This window comes from Carlito syrichta, unplaced genomic scaffold (assembly GCF_000164805.1).
Source record: "Carlito syrichta isolate Samal-C Ts95f unplaced genomic scaffold, Tarsius_syrichta-2.0.1 Scaffold308192, whole genome shotgun sequence".
Taxonomy (NCBI): Eukaryota; Metazoa; Chordata; class Mammalia; order Primates; family Tarsiidae; genus Carlito; species Carlito syrichta.
Genome location: NW_007252288.1, coordinates 1,073,916 through 1,092,882, shown reverse-complemented (window position 1 = coordinate 1,092,882; position 18,967 = coordinate 1,073,916). Strand labels below are relative to the sequence as shown.

Below are 18,967 nucleotides of genomic sequence, written 5' to 3'. Positions count from 1 at the left end.
CCACTGCTCTAGGCAACAGAGTGAGATCCCTTCTGAGGAGGGACGGAGGGAAGGAGGGAGGAAGGGAGGGAGGCAAGGAAGGAAGGAAACATTATGCTAAGTAAAATGATCCAGACACAAATGAACACCTATTATGTGATTGGATGGTTTGTATTTGTATTCACGATTGCATTATTGTGAGGTATCTAGAAAAGGCAAATTTATAGAAACACAAAGTAGAATAAAGTTTATCAGAGACTGGGGGAAGGTGGGAATGCAGTGTTGTGTTTAATAAGTACAAAGTTTCTGCCTGAGATGATGAAAAAGTTATTGAATTAGTGATGATGTTTGCACAACTTTGTAAATATACTTAATGCACCGCATTGTATATATAATGATGATCAGAATGGTAAATTTGATGTTATGTATGTTTTACCACAATTTAAAAATGAATAAATTAAAAAAAAAAAAGACTTGCACCCTTGTAATAACAGATAATCCACTCATCATAAATTAAGATTTCTTCCAGGTTGGGGAGGATTGCAAGACCTTGTGAAAAATTACAGATGTGAATTCAGACTTTTTCTTAAATCACTTACTAGGGATACAGATTTGAGCAAGTCACTGGGTTTTTTGGCATCCACTTTCTTCTAGTCAGAATATGCAACAGAGTTGCAGTGATGACTAATATTGAAATGCATATAAAGTGTTTCATAAACTCAAACGACTATGCAAGTAGGTGAAGACAACTTTAATATATTCCTTTAGGGAATTTAGTCATAATAATCTTATTACTAAAATGCACTTATTAATTCCTAATGAAGTATCCTAAAATATTAAGCTATTGTGAGTAAGACGCAGCCAAGGGCATTTTTTTCTCTATTTAAAAGTATTGAATCCAGGTGGGGGGTGAAGACACAACATCAGTAAGGGTACTTGATTTCAAACCAGACAAAGTGAGGACCAAAGGGAGGTCCAAACATTACCTGTACGATAACTACTCGTATAACTAATCCTAAGTTGTACCCCACATCTTTAAAATAAAAAATAAAATGAAATAAAAATATTGAACCCACAGTTTTTAGAATGAAAACTTCCTGAATTTCTGAGGAAACCACATTTTTAGTTATCATTTCTATAATGAATGGATCATTAAGCCTTTCCTTCTATCTTATTTCTATACCTTTTGTCCATGTTAGCCTCATTGCATGTACCTTAGGAAGAAAGGATATCTATACTATTTAGAAAGGACAACTGTATTGCATCTTGTCTAGAAGAAAAAAGGACTTTCCTTCATATTTATGTACAATTATTAAGAAATATGTATTCTGCTACTTTTTCTCATCTTCATCCCAAACCATACATTGTCATTTCCCAAATTGTCAAACATATAATAATAATTTGACATGACATTATATCAAATTGGACATTATCTTGGAAAGCACTTTGGATACATAATTGCCTTGAAAATAAGTATTAGAAAAGTAACATGAATTTCTTGTTATAATATCATAAATTAATACCAAAATCAATGTTGAAACAAATGTCAACTAATTTTTTTTTTCTTCCTTAGTGGTTATGTCTTTGACTATGATTACTACAGAGATGATTTCTACAATCGGTATGTGAAGTTTTCATCCTTGTTTTTCTGTGATTTATACCTTTTTAACCATTTGTGCATTTTACTCATTGGTGCTTTTGATTGAGGTATTTAAAGTAATATTTTTATAATAAAAAATAAAATACTAAGTCCCAGTAAAATACACTATAGGCATATTTTTCCATTTTTATTACACTTACTGAAGTAGCATGGATCTTGGAATTTTAGAACTTTGGAGGTACGTAAGCCTAAAACTTGGTTTCTAATATGTGGATAATATTCTAAAGATTTAACTACATTATTTTCTAGGTCTGTTGTTGACTTAGAATCCTTCAAGACTGAGAGTTTTGTAAATTCAGAAAATGACTTCAACCTAAAATATATTCACTTTCATGACATATTAATTATGCTATTTTGGTTAGATTCAGTAAAATTTTCAACCATTCCTGCTTTGCATGAATGTGTGAGAACATAAAAGTTACCATGTAAGTGAAACTGTGCGACATGTTGTTAATAATCAATGAGAAAATAAAATTGTCCCATGACCATTAAACATTTTTATCAAAACCTTAAAAGCTCTTTTGTTGTCTTCTCTATAAATACATAGGACACTATAATAAAGCTAATAGTTATTTAGTACACTATAATTTAAAACAATAATAATATTGAGAATTCACGTGTTTTATTTCTTTGTGAAAAAAATCAAAAGTGATTGAACCACGTGTGCCTTCTTCTCATCACATAAATTAAGATATGGAACAAATATCTGGTGAATTATCATACTCCTTACTAAGGTTAAATCAGCATGGACACTGTGTGAATGTTGTGAACTACCTCGGAGAGGTCCTTCATTTGCCAGTGTCACTTCCTTTCTATATCTTCATCCCTTTTCATCACATCATATATACTTTCCTTATTTCTGTTAGTAAGTTTGCCTTTACTAAGTACCTCTGGTTCCATATCTAGAGTTCATTCCTCCAGTGAAGGAATGTCAACATCCTTATGGTAAGCTATTTCTTCTATAATTTCATTTATTTAATTTGAATTCCACTGCCAGTGTTATCATTCTTCAATCCTTTGTTGCATTTTCATCTTTGTTAACCAGTTCCCTCTTTTGCTTATTCATTTTTGTAAAATATCCCATGGTTTATTACTTGGAGACAATGAGGCATTATCACTACACAATTGCTGTCTGTGTAGGAGCTAAATAGTAAACGAACAGTGACCAATGATTGACGACTTTCAGAGAAGCAATGCAATTGGTGATTATTATGATCTTGATGCACATTTATTACTTATGCCTTCATTTGTGGAAAAGCTAGCAGTAAAGTTTGGACTTTATGAAATTACTTACAGCTTATATTGTGGAAACTGAAATTTGATTAGTGTTGTTGGAAAACTGGTGATGTTATTTAACTAAACATTGGCAACTGAAATGCATGCATAAAAGAGACATGCAAAGGGAGGAGCAACTATAGATAGATCACTGAACCAAAAAAAAAATAAGGTAAATATTATTTAAAACTTTGATTGTAGGTACTATTCAAACAAAAAAGATCCCAAAGTACCATATAAAATTAAAACTTGGGGAAAAGGTTTTTTATAGACATTTTAAAGAGAGAAGAAATTCTGTGATCCTTGAAATGTCTTGTTCTCTGTGCTTCAGCCTTGAGGGTCCTTTTTCGGTTCCACAAAACACCATGTTTCTTCCCGCCTCAGGTTCTTCCTCTGTGTGTTTCCATCCTCTCAAACTTCCATCCACCTGATTCATTTGACTCCATTCTTCAGATCTCAGCACAAACATCCCTCTCAGATTAAATTAGGTTCCTCTGTTCCCCTCTCTCAGCACCCGGTGCTGTTCCTTCACAGCACTTCTCCTCATTTGTATTGCTATATTTCTTTCTGCAGTGACAGGATTTGATTCATGTCTGCTTTCCTTCCTCCATGAGGACAACAGTGATGTTCAGTTTTGCTTATCTTTGTATCCTCAGGGACTATCAGTAAACTTCGCATATAGAATAGGCACTCTGTGTTATTAATTCATCCCCTAAGATTTAGAGAGACAGTCATTTTCCTAAGGTTGCCCAGCTCATTAGTGACGGAACTACAATCCTAGCCAAGGTATCCAGTTATGTTCATTAGCTATCTATGTGAATATGAAAAACACTGGGTGAGTGGTGGGGAACAGTATCAGTCCGTGGTGCTAAGTAAATGAACATAACCCTGTCTACATGGAAATCAGACCCCCAACTGTATCATCATTGCACCCATGTTCAGCTACTGAGTTAAGCAACTTATTCCACTAGTTGTCCTTTTATGACAAAAATTACTTTAAGAATGATTTTTTAAAAATCACTTTGTAATTTCTACAAAACATGCTTCATTTTAAATATTAAGAAGCTTGTAATAATTTGCTATAAAACTTATGTGAACAACTGGCAGCATTAAAATAATCCCATTTACTATTAAGAAAAGATAACATTTATACAACTTTGATACTATTTGAAAATTTTACTTTTTGAGCATTTTAGTTTTTGACAATTTTAAAGATATTTTCTACTATAGCTCTTTTCACTTGCTGTAAATAAAGTTTTCAACTGATAATACATTATCTTACAGTCTATCAATATAAAAACATTTTATTATCTTAAGTGTTTTCTATCATGTGACTTCCTTACATTTTAAATAATTTCTACCTGAAATAGAATTTTTCTGTACAAGGTAGAAGACCCAAGTTTGGGTAACTAACCTTGTAACTTTGGACAAATCTTATTTTCAGTTTTCTCATTTTTATTTTTATTTATTTATTTATTTATTTTGAGTTGGAGTCTCACTCTGTCGCCCAGATTGGAGTGCAGTGGCCGCTCCGGCAATCCTTCCGCCTCAGCCTTCCAAGTGGCCGGAATTACAGGCATGTGCTACCACGCCCGGCTGATTTTTTGATTTATTGTGGAGATGAGGTCTCGCCAAGTTGCCCAGGCGGGTCTCGAACCCACGGGCTCAGGCAATCCACTCACCTCAGCCGCCCAAGGCGCGGGATTCCAGGCTGAGCCACCTAGCCCGGCTAGTTTTCTCATTTTTAAAAGGAAGGCAGAAGCTGCATTTTACTATTTCAAAATGATAGTTCAATAAAATCATTGGATGGATGAATGGATGGACGGACGGGTGAACCAATGGACAGACAGAAAACAGACACACAGACATAGATTTTACTTGCCAAAGAATAAGGCCCTTAAACAATTAAATAGTTGGAGGGATGGTAGCTTTCAGATGACTCTTCATTACACAAAAAAGCTAACCATGAACAATTTTCCAAATCATTTATTTGTTTTACATACAATCTGTTTGGTTGATAAGTGTGCAGTAGACCAGTATGATTGTATTGCTAACAGACTGTCTGAACAGCCTATGTGCTCATTGGCTTATTTTCCATTTCTTGCACTTGGCTAAGAAAAACATAAGCATCTGCCACTAGAGGATAGCCTCAAGACTTCCCTATAAACATAGAATACCATGAAAGAAAAACATAATGGAAAGCCTAGCAAGATATATAGCTTACAGAGTCTTGCTAATGATTTTCTCCACAGAAATTTCCCATAACTTACATTCTTCTTGTTGTTATGATTAATTTTTTTCTCTTTTTAGTAGAGGTGTAAACTTGAGCAAGTTATTTAATATCACAAAATCTGTTAGCTCATCTGTTAGGTGAGCATGAAATTAATTACTAACTCATAAAATTGTTCTGTAAATTAAATGAGGTAACATGTATAACGATCAGAATCATGCTGGTATATTTTTAGTGCTCAATGTTAGCTACTAGTAACAGTTAACAATAACCATTAACAATGATAGCGTGTTTCTTATACCAATATTCATAAAGCAGTGCCCACGTGACTGAGAAATAAACTGATCGGTCAGTTGTCCTTTCATAATAGTTCATTGAGACACCTCTGTATTATTCTGTTCTTATTCTTTTTCCTTCTCCTGCTCTCCAAAGCATTCCAGCTGCAGATGAACACACCTGTAGAGAGAATACTCAGCTGTCTCTGTAAACCCATGCTTTTTTGTTTTGGTCAGGAAAACAAACATCACACAAGTTATTTTGAACAGGGATAATTGTCTATAAAAACATGCTAACAGCTAGATGTTAAGGAACTGAAAAGGCAAAAAGAAAACACATAGTGTAATGGAGTTAGCAACTGCTAGAAGCAGCTACCACAGGGCTGGGGAAACGGGAAGAGATGGGGATTATCAAAATTTGCTGTAGGCTGGGTATGATGGCTAACACCTGTAATCCCAGCACTTTGGGAGGCTAAGGTGGAAGAATTGCTTGAGTTCACGAGTTTGAGACTAGCCTGAGCAACATAGCAAGACCTCATCTCTATATCTACTTTTTTTAAGAGTTAAAACAAAGGAAAAAAAGAATTCCTATAGAAATAGCACCTGGCTCAGTGAAAACTGTAAGTAGAAGATTCTGCTCATCTACTGAGCCCACAGGGGGAACTTGTGGGGTTTTCACCCAGACCTCTGAGAAGGGGATATGGGTTGATGGTTGCTGGGGTCTTTGATAGAGTGTAGAGAGGCTGTTCTGCAATGTGGCAAGAATACTCAAACGATATTCTGCTGCTACTACTGGAATGAATTGCTGTTGCCAAGGTGAACGAACAAGACTGGGGTGATGCTAACAAAAGCAGGAAGACAAAATACAAATAACCAGCAAAACCAGAAGGAGCAAGTGCCTTGGCCCTGTTCCAGTCTTGCAGTCTCCCTCTTGGGCCCTTCACTGGCTGAGCCAAGTAGGAAGCCAGCTGCCCCCTCTACCCAACCCTCCTTCCCAAATGTGTTTTTCAGAGTTCCAAACTCAGTTATGGCTAAGGGTGGATCTGAAGCCAAGAAAGAGTGACTTAGTAACTGACATATATATCCACATATTGTCATCCTCTTTCTCCCAGATTTGGGGGTTCTAAGATTCTAATGTAATCATTTTAGCTTAGAAAACTCTGCACAAAGTTTCATCTTAATGTGATTTATTTAAGTGTCTAGCTATGGTTTCTGGGATCATGAAGAGTATCATTAACTACCAGAGTATTATTCTAAATTTTTTCTTTGTTACACAAAGCATTGCCCAATAATTTATAACATTGAATGACATTTCTTAAAGGGCCTATTATGAATCTAAATGTATGACATTGCATGTTATTAAAACTAAGCATAAATATTTAGACTCTGAAGTAAGAGGAGATATATTCCTAAAATTATATTGAATCCTCTAGAAAATTTATGTGATTTCTGAGTTATTAGCAGTCTAAGTCCAACTTTTTTCATTAATGTTAGGAAGAGCACTGAGCAGTTTTTAATCTCCAGTGATAAGTAAACTTTTTTAAAATAGAGAAAAAGAAATAGGAGTGTTTACCATTAGAAAACACACATATATTTTGAATAATTCAAAATGTTCAATTCTAGAACCATTTTGACCTTGTATTAATTAATCGAAGAGAAGCCTACTAGGGTTGCACTTAATGAAAGAACTCCCAGTCATTACAGTTGTTTAAGATCATTGATTGTAGAGCACAAATATATGCATGAATATTGGAAAATATATTAGCAAGAAACAATGTCTGTTTTGTTGTGCAAATTTGAATTATCATCTGGTAAAAAGGTTTTCCATGTAAAATTTTGGAAAATTACAGCATGAGAGTTGACAAAGAGTATGATTTGTAGTCAGAAGACATAGATTGCAGGCCTACATGTGTTGACTGGTTAAACTTGGGGAAGTTGTCTCTTTTCTTTTTTGCCAGTTTTTTCCATGGGTAAAAATGGCTTTAATAATACTAACCTTATAGAATTGTAAGAATGAAATGTAGTGCTTTATAACCTTACAATGGCCATTTGAATGTATCAATTTTTCATTTACACAAAGATATATACAAAATATGGAACACTGGGCAAAATATAAAGATAACATTAAGATCAAATATTGCAAAAGAGATCATTCAAGATTGCAATCAACTTACCTTTGAAAGCATGTTCAAGAAGTATTTGCATAGCAGAGGAAACAATTCACAAAAAAACCTTGAAAATTTTTAAGTTAAAAAAGAAGCAACAGAAATTATCCATTTACTGATCTTGGATAGAGCGTGCCTTTTAAAATTATTTTTTGATTCAGTTGCAACCAAAAATGTATTTGAAGTAAGAGTGAAATTTATAGACAGAGTTCATTAATGTGACTTTCAAATGTATCCTTTCTTACAAATGAACAGGCACCTAAGTTTGATTTTGTAAACTAAAAGTTTGTCAAAGTAAAGCATGTTGAGAAGAAAGGCTTGAGACTGAATCAAGACATGAGGCAAGATCTTCTCTGGTACTCTGGCTATTGATCTTTTATATCTACCAAAAGATCTTGGTGAGAATATGACCCTGGACTTATTCTCAGGTTTTGCCTCTGGGTAACCCAGAGATTCAGACTCCTGGTGCAGACCTTATATTTTCGTTAGTATTCACTACATAGTGACCAAAAGTTTTGATTCATGAGTAGGGAAAATGAATTAGTTTCATGAAGGCAATTTAAAAGAAAACAGGTAATTACCAGAAAATTCTTTACAATAAGTCTAAAATGGAAATTTAATATTCAATGATGAAATACTATGAACACATTACATTTCAATTTTTTAATTGCTTTTAAAATCATGTTAGTTTGCAGTGAAAAATAAGCATCAAATCAAAAGCCCAACGATCAGGTAATGATTTATTAGAATATAGTATATCTACTTGAGAAAACGCACCAAAGCAGTTAAAACAAACATTAAGAAGATCATTTAGCAGGCCTGAGAAATGTTTTTAATGTAAACCAAAAAGAACTAACTAGAATACATGACTGTACATATATTATGTTTTCAATTATGTGAAAAATATGGGTGCTAACAGAAAAAAGGATTAGAGGATTATAGTAGTGGTTTTAGGTTCTGAGGTTGAGTTATAGCTTTCTTCATGTATTTTTTCCCCAATCTTTATTATTGTCAAAGCTTAGTAATAACAAGCTCTTAATTTTAAAGGCATTCAAAATTATATTCATATTTTATGTTAGTATACCATTAAATTGGCCTTTGTTCATTCATTTTTTTAAGGACACTGGATGAAATCAAATATCCTTATTCTTTCTAGAGAAAATGTATGTCTATTTTATTAAGTAAATTAATATTACCAGTTGTTAGCTTTCACTAGAGTATAAAATTAAATATCTCAGATATTATTTAAAGATAACAAAAGTCAAAACAAGAAAAGGAAAATAGAAATGTTTATTTAATTAAAAAAATAAATTCTCAAATTTGCTTCATGGGTTTCTTTTATTAAAATCTGACTGTATTTATTTCATTTACTACTTGGCTGAAGGTCTTTTAGAGTTTTCATTGTAAAATGAACCTTGGGAAAGGAAGAATTATGTTTGACTTCATTATAAACCATAAAAGTCTCTGTCTCCATTAAGTAGTTAATGAGTAAGTATTAGGAAGAAAATTATTCTGAGGAAGAAATATTAGGAAAAATTAAGGCCCACTCAGGGAAGAGAAGGAAATATAGTTTTAAAAGTGTAAGGAACAACAACAAAAAAAAAAAAAAAATAGGAGGGAGGAAGGAAGAAACTTAAAACTTTTAACTGACCTTTGAGATTTAGTTCTATTTAATGCTGTTGAATTGACATTTTTGTTGTCAGTCTATAATCTTAAATGGACTACCTTCTTAGAACTCAGCACTATCTGCTAATCTAATATTTTTTTAAAGGCAAAGTTTCTTTGCAGAATTCAGATGAGAAAGCCAATGCTTGTCTCTTTCTTGGGCTGCTTTTCAAATACTTCCATCCACATTTAGAAGAACTCTTATTTCACATCTTGCAATTGTAGAAAACCTGCACCCCTTCCCCTTCTTGTCTGATCTTTTATGCATTACAACAACATCCAGTCTTCCTTTCTTGTAATTCTAATAAACTCAAAACTGTGCAATGAGCATTTAAAAAGTCTCTGTCTCCATTAAATGTTGTAAAATTTAAAGTGATGCTCTTGTGTGGTGCCCATACTTTTCTTGTTTTCTGTCTTGTGAATTACGTATCACATTAAAATATTTAAGTTCTGGTACTGCCTATCTTCCCATTAGAGTAGAAAAAATAATTTGTAAGGCCTTACCTGTTCCTCAGTGAGAAAAGAGTCATCTGCCTTTGAAGCAACTCACAAAAACATTCAGAGAACAAGGGCCACTCCCCACAGGAATTTACACCAAAGGAAACACACACACTAAGTATGCTACTGAAATGTGTGCCCCATACTAAAAGTATTTCACAAATACAATAAGCAAGTGCAACTCTCTTTTCTCAATATAAGATCAGGCTTTGTCAATGTTGCAGGCTTTGTAATCCTGAGCTGGGGGAAGCAATAGAAATATTGATAAACATTTTGGTTTCCTATAAAATAGTATTGAATTACATTGTAATTAAAATAGCAACGAATATGGTGACTTTTTTATTGCCTGCATTTTCACTATATCATTCTTACATCATTATATATTTGGTTGTGCTTTAGAGATTTTCTTAATCTAATTTATAGATTAGTTTATTTAATGAACCTGTTAAAATGCACATTGGTGGCCACAGGAAATGGTCCTGCTGAAAGAGCTTGCCTTTTATCTCAAGTGGCAACTTCTGCCCTGGAAGAGATCAGTCAATTGCCATATTTTCTTTACGCTCGATAGTTTTGGGTGTTATAGCTCATGCAAAGTGCCTTTGTATTTTGGTTCACTGACTTAAGGTGCTCTGTGAATTCAACTTATAAATAACTACTGTAGACCTTGTTTTGTGATTGAAATGAGGGGCAGGTTTAGTTGACCCTTTTGATTCTCAAGCCCCTAGGGGCATAGTTGATAGCGGTAACCCTGTTCAGCCTCATCCTGCCTATACTCTTTGAAGTAAACTATAATGTGTTGACATCCATGACCTGTTCTGTGCTAGCAGCTCTTCAGCTCTAATGGACTTTGCTTATTCGCAGAGGATGGCACCTACCTTGAACTCTGTCTCGTTTCATTTCTTTTTCTTCTCAGACATCTCTTAGTTTTTCCACAGCATGTTCTAAATCATTTTGAACACTTTTGCTCTCTAATGTAGGAGATATTCCTAGGACTTAGGAGTTCTGCTTTAAATTTGGCTTAAATAGTGTTTCCTCTCCCCATAGTGTAATAGCTTCAAATGTCTCTGAATGAATAACTGGAAACTAGTCCATCCTAATTCTTATTATATTTCATACATTGTTTCATAAAAAGAGATGATCACATTTTTATCTGTATGTGTAAACAAGATGTAATTTTATGAAATAACCTATTACAAAAGATAGAAGTTATTTTTTATTATTTTCTTCCTGCTCTAGTTTTCTCCTTTATGACTTTCATATTAGATTATTTTATTGACTGTCTTAAAGCAATTCCAAGACTGTGATTCATATAATAATGTCACAAAAACATATGACACAATCATAATTCTGTCAATAATGCTATTTTCTTTATGTATAATGTAATCATGCATTTAATTTACTGGCAAATAGTTTTTTTAAATGAATAAATGTATTCCAGTAATTTTTCTTTGACCTTTTATGCTTTTTAAATGTGCTATCATGTAAGCATTTGTTGTATATGTGTATGTAGTATAAATTATATGAGGTTTTTGAATGTATAAATTGCATGTTTATATAAATGAGTTAGCACTTATATTTTGATTCCTTTCATTGTTTAATGGAAATGAATTTATTGTAGTTAATATTACTTTTTAGAAGAGTTATAAGCTTTACAGATTTGTTAAAGAAATTTTCAATAGCAAACTATAAAAATAACTCTAGTCTCAATTTGCACATCTAGCAAATTGTCAGAGTAATAAAAAGATATCCTGAAAAATATTTTCTACCAGTACTTGAGTCAGTAAAGTTTTTCCTCATATTAGTTCCATGTCATTAAAACTCGGTCTCCTTTTTCCAGTCAGAGGAACTTTTTATTACTTAAAATGCTCTTAGAGAGAAGTGAAGCACCATATTGATTTGTCTCTCATCGCTGTTTTCTTTAAACTGGGTGTCTTCCATATATTTTTCCCTGTGAGTTCTGTTTTCTGATCAAACAATAATTTTATTACTTTATTCCTATTTTGCATGATCTTTTCTTCTTTTCAAATCAGTGTGCTAATAAGTGTCTGATGGATAAGAGGAAGATTTCTCTTTATAAGAATGGCCACTCTGTTAATCCAGGCAAAGAAATATATTTGGGAACAAAGGTCAGCATGATTTCAACAAATTATATGATATTGTTGGAGCAAAACTCCTTGTACTTTTATACCTTACAGATAGTTCATATTGGGGGTTGGATTCTAATGTCCAGAAAACATAGACTATATTAACATCTTATTTGCTTAGTGAAAAACGAATCTGTCAATAAACACCAGCATCTGAATATTAGAGAACAATGGCAAAAAAAAAAAAAAAAAACATTTATTGAAATTTTCTACCAGGCCATTCTCTTAAACTTTGTGCATTTGGTAGAACACGTAAGCATCAAACCAACCCTCAACCCCATTTATGTTTTGTAAAGGTTATTTGATTACCATGGGCGTGTACCCCCACCACCTCGTGCAGTTATTCCGCTGAAGCGTCCCAGAGTGGCTGTCACAGCAACTCGCAGGGGAAAAGGAGTCTTTTCCATGAAAGGGGGATCAAGATCTGCTGTCAGTGGATCTTCATCTGGCTCTAAGTGTAAGTAATGATCTTCATTTTATTTGTCTTTGAAGAATGATGAAGTTAACTTCATTGCATGAATGCCTATATTCAACAAATTAACCAGATAATTATAATTATAAAGTACCCACTATATAAAAAGTATTAGAAAACCATAAAATGGATAAGAAATGGTTCCTGCTTTCCATCACACTGTGTTGCAGTAGGAGACAAACACAAACATGACTAACAAGAACCCAGGATCAAGTTGGAAAGTATTTTTATTAGAGCAAATAACATTGTGCTCTCAATCCACTCAGTTTTTGACACACTAAATTCCTGAATTGGAATATGTTCTTCTTAATGAAGAAATAGTTTTACTTCAAAAGGGAGTGCATATACTGTCTTTTCAGAAAATGTTATGCAAAAGTAGTTCGTGTCTTAAATATTTGAGCCATTAAGAGAAGAAAACTATAGATGTTTAAAGCATAACTTACTATACTATGTTAAATTTTTATGAAAAATATGTATCTTAAAATATATTTAATATCATAAAAGATAAAATGTTCACATAGCTTCACATTAGAGAGATCCCTATGACTCAACTATACACACTGCGAATCTTGTATATGAGTTGATTCAGAAACAATCTAATTTGTTATGACAATATTATTTCTAAGGATAGGTTAACAAAATTTTCTATATTCCTTGAGATAATTTTATTGCAGAGAGGAAACAGACAATAAGTTGATGTCTTATCCCTATGTAGAAGAATAAATCTATAGAGAACGCTGAGGTATAATTTAGTCTCCTCTCTCTGGTTCTGTGTGACAGATGTGACAATCTTGAGAGAAGGCTAAATCTGAGCATTGGACTGCTACATATAAACCAGAGATGCTTTGAAATAAATGTGGTGTGTTTTATTTTTTAGCAGCAGTTCTACCTTTGTTACTCTGGAAAGATGTAGATTAGTAATAGGGAGAAAGATAAATTTTGGAATGAAAATATTCTGTAGGGACTATCAAAAATGATTATTTAAAATTTATTATAGACACTGATTATCAAATTGTGGTAATTTTACTTAAATTCTTAAAATAGAAAGACATTAGACTGATCAATTCTATTCACTTCATTTAGTTCTATGCATTTAGACTCAATCACAAAAATTAACATTGATTGGTGCTATTTTAGTGAAAAATACTTCTAATCCAGATAATCCAGTGGCAAACATAACTAGAACCATGATTTCATATTCTATTTTATAGGACCATATTGACAGATTATATTATGAATATCTATCTGGACATATATACATAAGATATGTTTGTGTGCATGAATATTCATTATTAGATAGTACTTTTATATTTAGCCTGGCTTCAGGAAATAATAATAATTTTCAAACTCAAATGAAATGAGAAATGTAAGTGCAGTGTAAAATATACTGTTAATATTAACAAAATATGAATGAATATTTACTGAGCTATATGTCTTGCTCTTTTATTAATAGATATTTCCCAGTATTTAATGATTTGACAGGTTCAGTAAAAGAAATTAATGTTATAGCTTAGAGAATTTGTCATTTCTTATTTCAGATTTTTAATATGACTGAATTCTGCTGAGGAGAAAAATCATATAAAGAAAAATATATTAGTGTGATAATTTAACAAAGACGAATAGTGATAAGCAATTAAAATTAATTGCTGTTTTTTTTAAAAAAATAGATTGCCACTAGGTATTTTTGTTCCTTTGCAAATCAACTTGAACTGAAACTATAATCAACTTGTCCTGTCCCACATCATAGAGTCATAAAATAAATAAGAAGTATTGTTGCAGTTTAACACAAAAAAAGAAAATATGAATACCTGTGAGTTTAGCTGCAGTTTATTAATGGAAAAATCAGTGCCCTCTGTAAAAATATTCTATCAAGTCAATTTCTTTAAATAATTAATTTAAATTCTAATGTCTAACAAAATAGAGTCTAGTGATTTTGAATACCTTTGGGGACCTGTCAATGCACTTTTAATGACAGAATAGATAACAGACTAATATAAATGCCGTGAAGCATCTAACAGGAAATTAAAGGCAGTTCAATTAAAGTTAAGATTGAGAGTTTATCCCCAACACTAAGAAAGGGTTTCTACATTGGGTCCCTCCCCCCAAGTATGTGATTGGTATATAGAGATAAAGCATCAACCAGAGAAGCAATGTTAATATTCAGCAAGTATCATTAAACATTCCCATCCACCCATTATCTTGAACAAATGATATGCTCTGCTTTTGAGATTTTAAGGTGGGAAAGTACAGTTGGCCACAAAAGTTAGAGAAGGCTTAATAGAGAGTTTTGAATTGAGTTTAGAAAAGTAGGTGGATTTGGAAAGACAGAATCAGAGAGACTCTTGCTTTTTGGAAGGCAGTATCTAGGTGGAGAAGAACAGAGGCTTTGCTATCAGATTACCTGGGATGGAGTCTGTGTTCCATCATATGCTACCATGGTGGCCTTGGGGAAATCTTTTAACACTTATTTGCCTCTGTGTTCTATCTGGAAAATGGAAATAATATATTGTGTGCCCAATAGTTGTTGTAAGAATTAAGCTACTTATACATATAACGTTTTTAGTCATAAAGTCAATGTTCAATGAGGTGAATTACTATACTACTACTATTATTATAGCAGTTAAGTGCATGGATTATGGCATTGCTATGCCTGGACTCCAATGGTGGCTCTGCCGTTTATTATTAGTTGTGTGTTTTTACTGTACCTTAGTTTTCTTATCTATAAATTGGGAATGATAATCTCACTGCCTTCTCCATAGAGTTGTTGTAAGGACTAAATAAGCTACCACATATAGAGTTTTTAGAGTGGTGTCTGGTATTATAAAATTCTTAATAGATAATAAACTATAATAGTAAAAATTATAGTAGCTGATATTAATATCTGAAGCAAAGATTTAGTGCTAAGAATTTTAGTTAAGAAACTGAGAACAATAAGATTACAAAACAAAATATAAAATTGGCCAACAGGATAATGAAAAACCACGAAAAACATTTAAGGATTTGGATTTCTTCCAGGATCAGGATAAAAGAATTTTCAGCAAAGTGCTACCTGATCAAATTGAGATATTAGGAAATGTATATGATGGAGGTATTTATTTTCTAGGGCTGCCATAACACAGTACCATGGTCTGAGTAACTTAAACAACAGAAATTTATTTTTTCAAAATTCTGGAGGTTAGAAGTTGGAGAACAAGGTGTTGGAAGACTTGGTTCCTTCTGATGTATAAGTGTGAAGGGTCTGTATCAGCCCCTCTCCTTGATTCATAGATGACCGTGTTCTCCTGTGTCTTCACACTGTCTTCCCTCTGTGTGTGTCTTGTCTAAATTCCCCTTTCTTATAAAGACAAGTGTAGACCCCTCTATGCTACAAGGACATTCATCTGTCCTCTAACTCCAGGTCAATTGTTCATTTTCCTATTATGGGACTTAATGCTCTTCTGTTTCATATTATAGTTATTTGTAAGCACACCTAATCTCTCCATTTTCAACTATAAATTCATTTAACATAATTGTACTTTGCACAGAGCATATTCTTAAACATTTGTGGAATGTGACAGCACTATTATTTTTGCTTTTGCATTTTACTTTTTATTTATCATACATTTTACTGTTGACTATGAACCACATCTTTAGAGACACTGAAACTAATGAACATTTGTATACCTAACCTTGAATTGTACCCCCACATATTTAAAATTAAAAATTAAGAAGAAAGAAACACTGAATCTCAGAAAAAATTAGTTGCAGAAATGTTGAATCAGTCAATGAAGCAAGAGTACAAATTCTGTAAGCCAGGGTCTAAAAGAAATCATGACTTGACATGTAATTTCAAGTCCTGTGATTTGAGATCTTCTACTTCTTTTACTTAGAAGACATCTTTGCCTCACTGAAATCTAAAGTATCTTTCCAGTCATACTCAAGGACTCATTCTTTATGACTATTTTCATAATCAGTTATCAAACCCCATCAAAACTAATTTATCTTTCTCTTTGTCACAGAGCTGACACAAGTTCAATTAATCATCACCTACCACATGACAACTACTAATTTTCCATAGATGAAATAGACATGACTTTTGAGGGACTAATATTCCATAGACAGAAATAGACACAATTCTTCATTTTCAGGCTTCTGCACTCTGGTAGAGGGACCACAAAATAGAAAATAGGAGATAATTTCAACATCAAGCAATAGGAGCTTTTTACTATTTCCCCATTATTTTGCATATTTTATATTCTATGTATTACTATGAGATGCTTGCATATTTTTTCTATCATTAATTAAAAACTGATGAGACCAAGGAGGCAGTTCACTATTGATGAGAAGCTCATGATGTCCATGAGGGACGGGGGTGCAGGTCAAACAAACAAACATAGACTATAGCTTTGAAGTCAATCAACCCACCCCTAAACTTGATTTCCTTGCCTCTTTGCTAAGCAATCTTTTTCTTTTTAATTTTTTTTCTATTTTAGAGACAATGTCTCACTTTACCACCCAGACTGGAGTGCAGTAGCACTAACATAGTTCACTGCAGCCTCTATCTCCTGGGTTCAAGCAACCCTCCCACATCAGACTCCAGAGTAACCAGGACTACAGGCATACACCACCACCCCCAGCTAATATTTTTTTTAATTTTGTGTAGAGACGGGTCTCGCTAAGTTGCCCAGTTTGGTCTCAAACTCCTGGCCTTAAGTGATCCTCCAGCCTCAGCCTCCCAAAACACTGGAATTACAGGCATGGTCCACCACTCTCAGCCCACCAAGCAATATTAAATACATTACTTAATTTCTTAATACTCACTGTTCTTATCCAAAAATAAGTTTAATAATTATGATTTTTATGTTTATCATAAGAATTAAATGAAATGACTTACATTCAGCTCTTGATGAAATGTTAGATGAATGGTTGCATATCAAAGGCAATTATTCTCCAATTCATTTTCTTTCTAAAAATACATTAAAATGATGGGCATAGATTATGTAGACATAGGTATTATGATTATATACACATGCACATAGATGTAATTCCTTTTTCTAGGAAATACCATCTATGGGGTGGGGGACAATGGATAACCAATTGCTCCAATTTATTTTAGCAAAATATTTTAAAGTTTGGCCTTTGAAAACTCTTTACAAGACTGGCAAGTCAGCCTCTGCATATTAAATTAGCCTAAAATATATGGATAAGGAGAAAGAGACAGAAGAAGCAGAAGCAGATAAAGTCATAGTGATAAAGATTTCCAGAAATCCACATTGCAGAAATTAATGGTCCTTATTTTTTTTGGCATGTGACTGAATAAAATACTCTGGTTCCATGATTCATAGTGAGGAAAGAACTAAAACTGGCAGTCATATTTTTTACATTAATTGAAGCTGCATGGCATGGTGAAGAGTATAGAGTTTAAAGTAAGAAGATCTAGGTTTGAGACAGAACTCTACCTGTGCAGATCATATAACTTTGGGAAAATCATGTAAATCATCAGATTCTTGAGTCTTTTACTGATGAAATACTGTACGTAAAAGTGATTGATAAATTGAGCTCTATGCAAATTACATATATTCCTTTATTCTGATATTTAAGCAATATAGCAATGGCTGGGGAAAATAAATAAAAAGTAACATAAATTAATGTGAGTTATTGCTAAAGTATGCATTATTATAAATATTTTTAAATTTCCTAAACACTTGATAGAAAGCATGGTGTTGGTGGGGAGTTACATAATTATGTAGACTCGGTTTTCGAAGGCTTGGCACTGTTGGCATTTTGGGTCTCTTAATTCTTTGGTGTGCATTATAGGATGTTTAGCAGACTAAATGTCTGCTAGATGACAGTAACACCATCCCCTCCAATTTGTAACAAACAAACAAACAAACAAAACCCCAGATATTGTGAAATGTTTCCTACAGGGCACAATATCCTCTGTTAAGACCTACTGATCTAGACAGTTAGCTAGCTTCTTTATTTGCCCTGAATAGACTTGACCCAAACTTGATTAAAATAAATTGAAATATTTTTCACCACATAAATCTAAGGTGCACACATTTTTTATATAGACAGATAGTATCATCTCATGTGCCTAATATCCTTTTTGGATTATATCTAATGTTGCAGCAAAAGGCACAATCATTTTGTCGACTGTATCAGAATGTAATAATACTTATCACCAAATCAATGAACTGGATAGAGAGAACAGGTCTGAAATGACTTAATATGACTTCTTTTTTGAAACGAATATGTTACAGTGATAGTTTAGGAAAAAATTTAAGATTATCTGTATAATGCAACCTGACTCCTAGTTTTTCTAGCATCATTCTTGTCAAAAAAAAAGCTAATGTCATTCATCCTCAGAACTGTGTAACTTTTTTATTTATCTCAATGCTGATTTTCTTTAATAATTCTGAATTCAAGACCTATAATCACCCATAGCAAAACAAATTATATTCAATAAGACAACCAAAAACTTTTATTATGGCAATATTTTTGCTTTCTTTTTTAATTTTTTAAATTTATTTTTTATTATAAAGATGTGGGATACAATTCAGGATTAGGTATACAAACATTGATCATGCAGGTACCCTTGTTGATGAAGTATGCCCCTCCCTCC

General features: G+C 33.0%; 1 protein-coding gene across 1 annotated transcript in view; it reads left to right on the top strand.

Annotated features, from left to right (window-relative positions):
* The window catches only part of RALYL (RALY RNA binding protein like), a 194,267-nt gene that overhangs the window by 113,407 nt on the left and 61,893 nt on the right, over positions 1-18,967 (top strand). The window contains exons 4-5 of the mRNA XM_021716133.1: positions 1,553-1,600; positions 12,188-12,348. Of these exons, the coding sequence (XP_021571808.1) occupies positions 1,553-1,600; positions 12,188-12,348 (209 nt within the window). The remainder of the gene's footprint in view (positions 1-1,552; positions 1,601-12,187; positions 12,349-18,967) is intronic.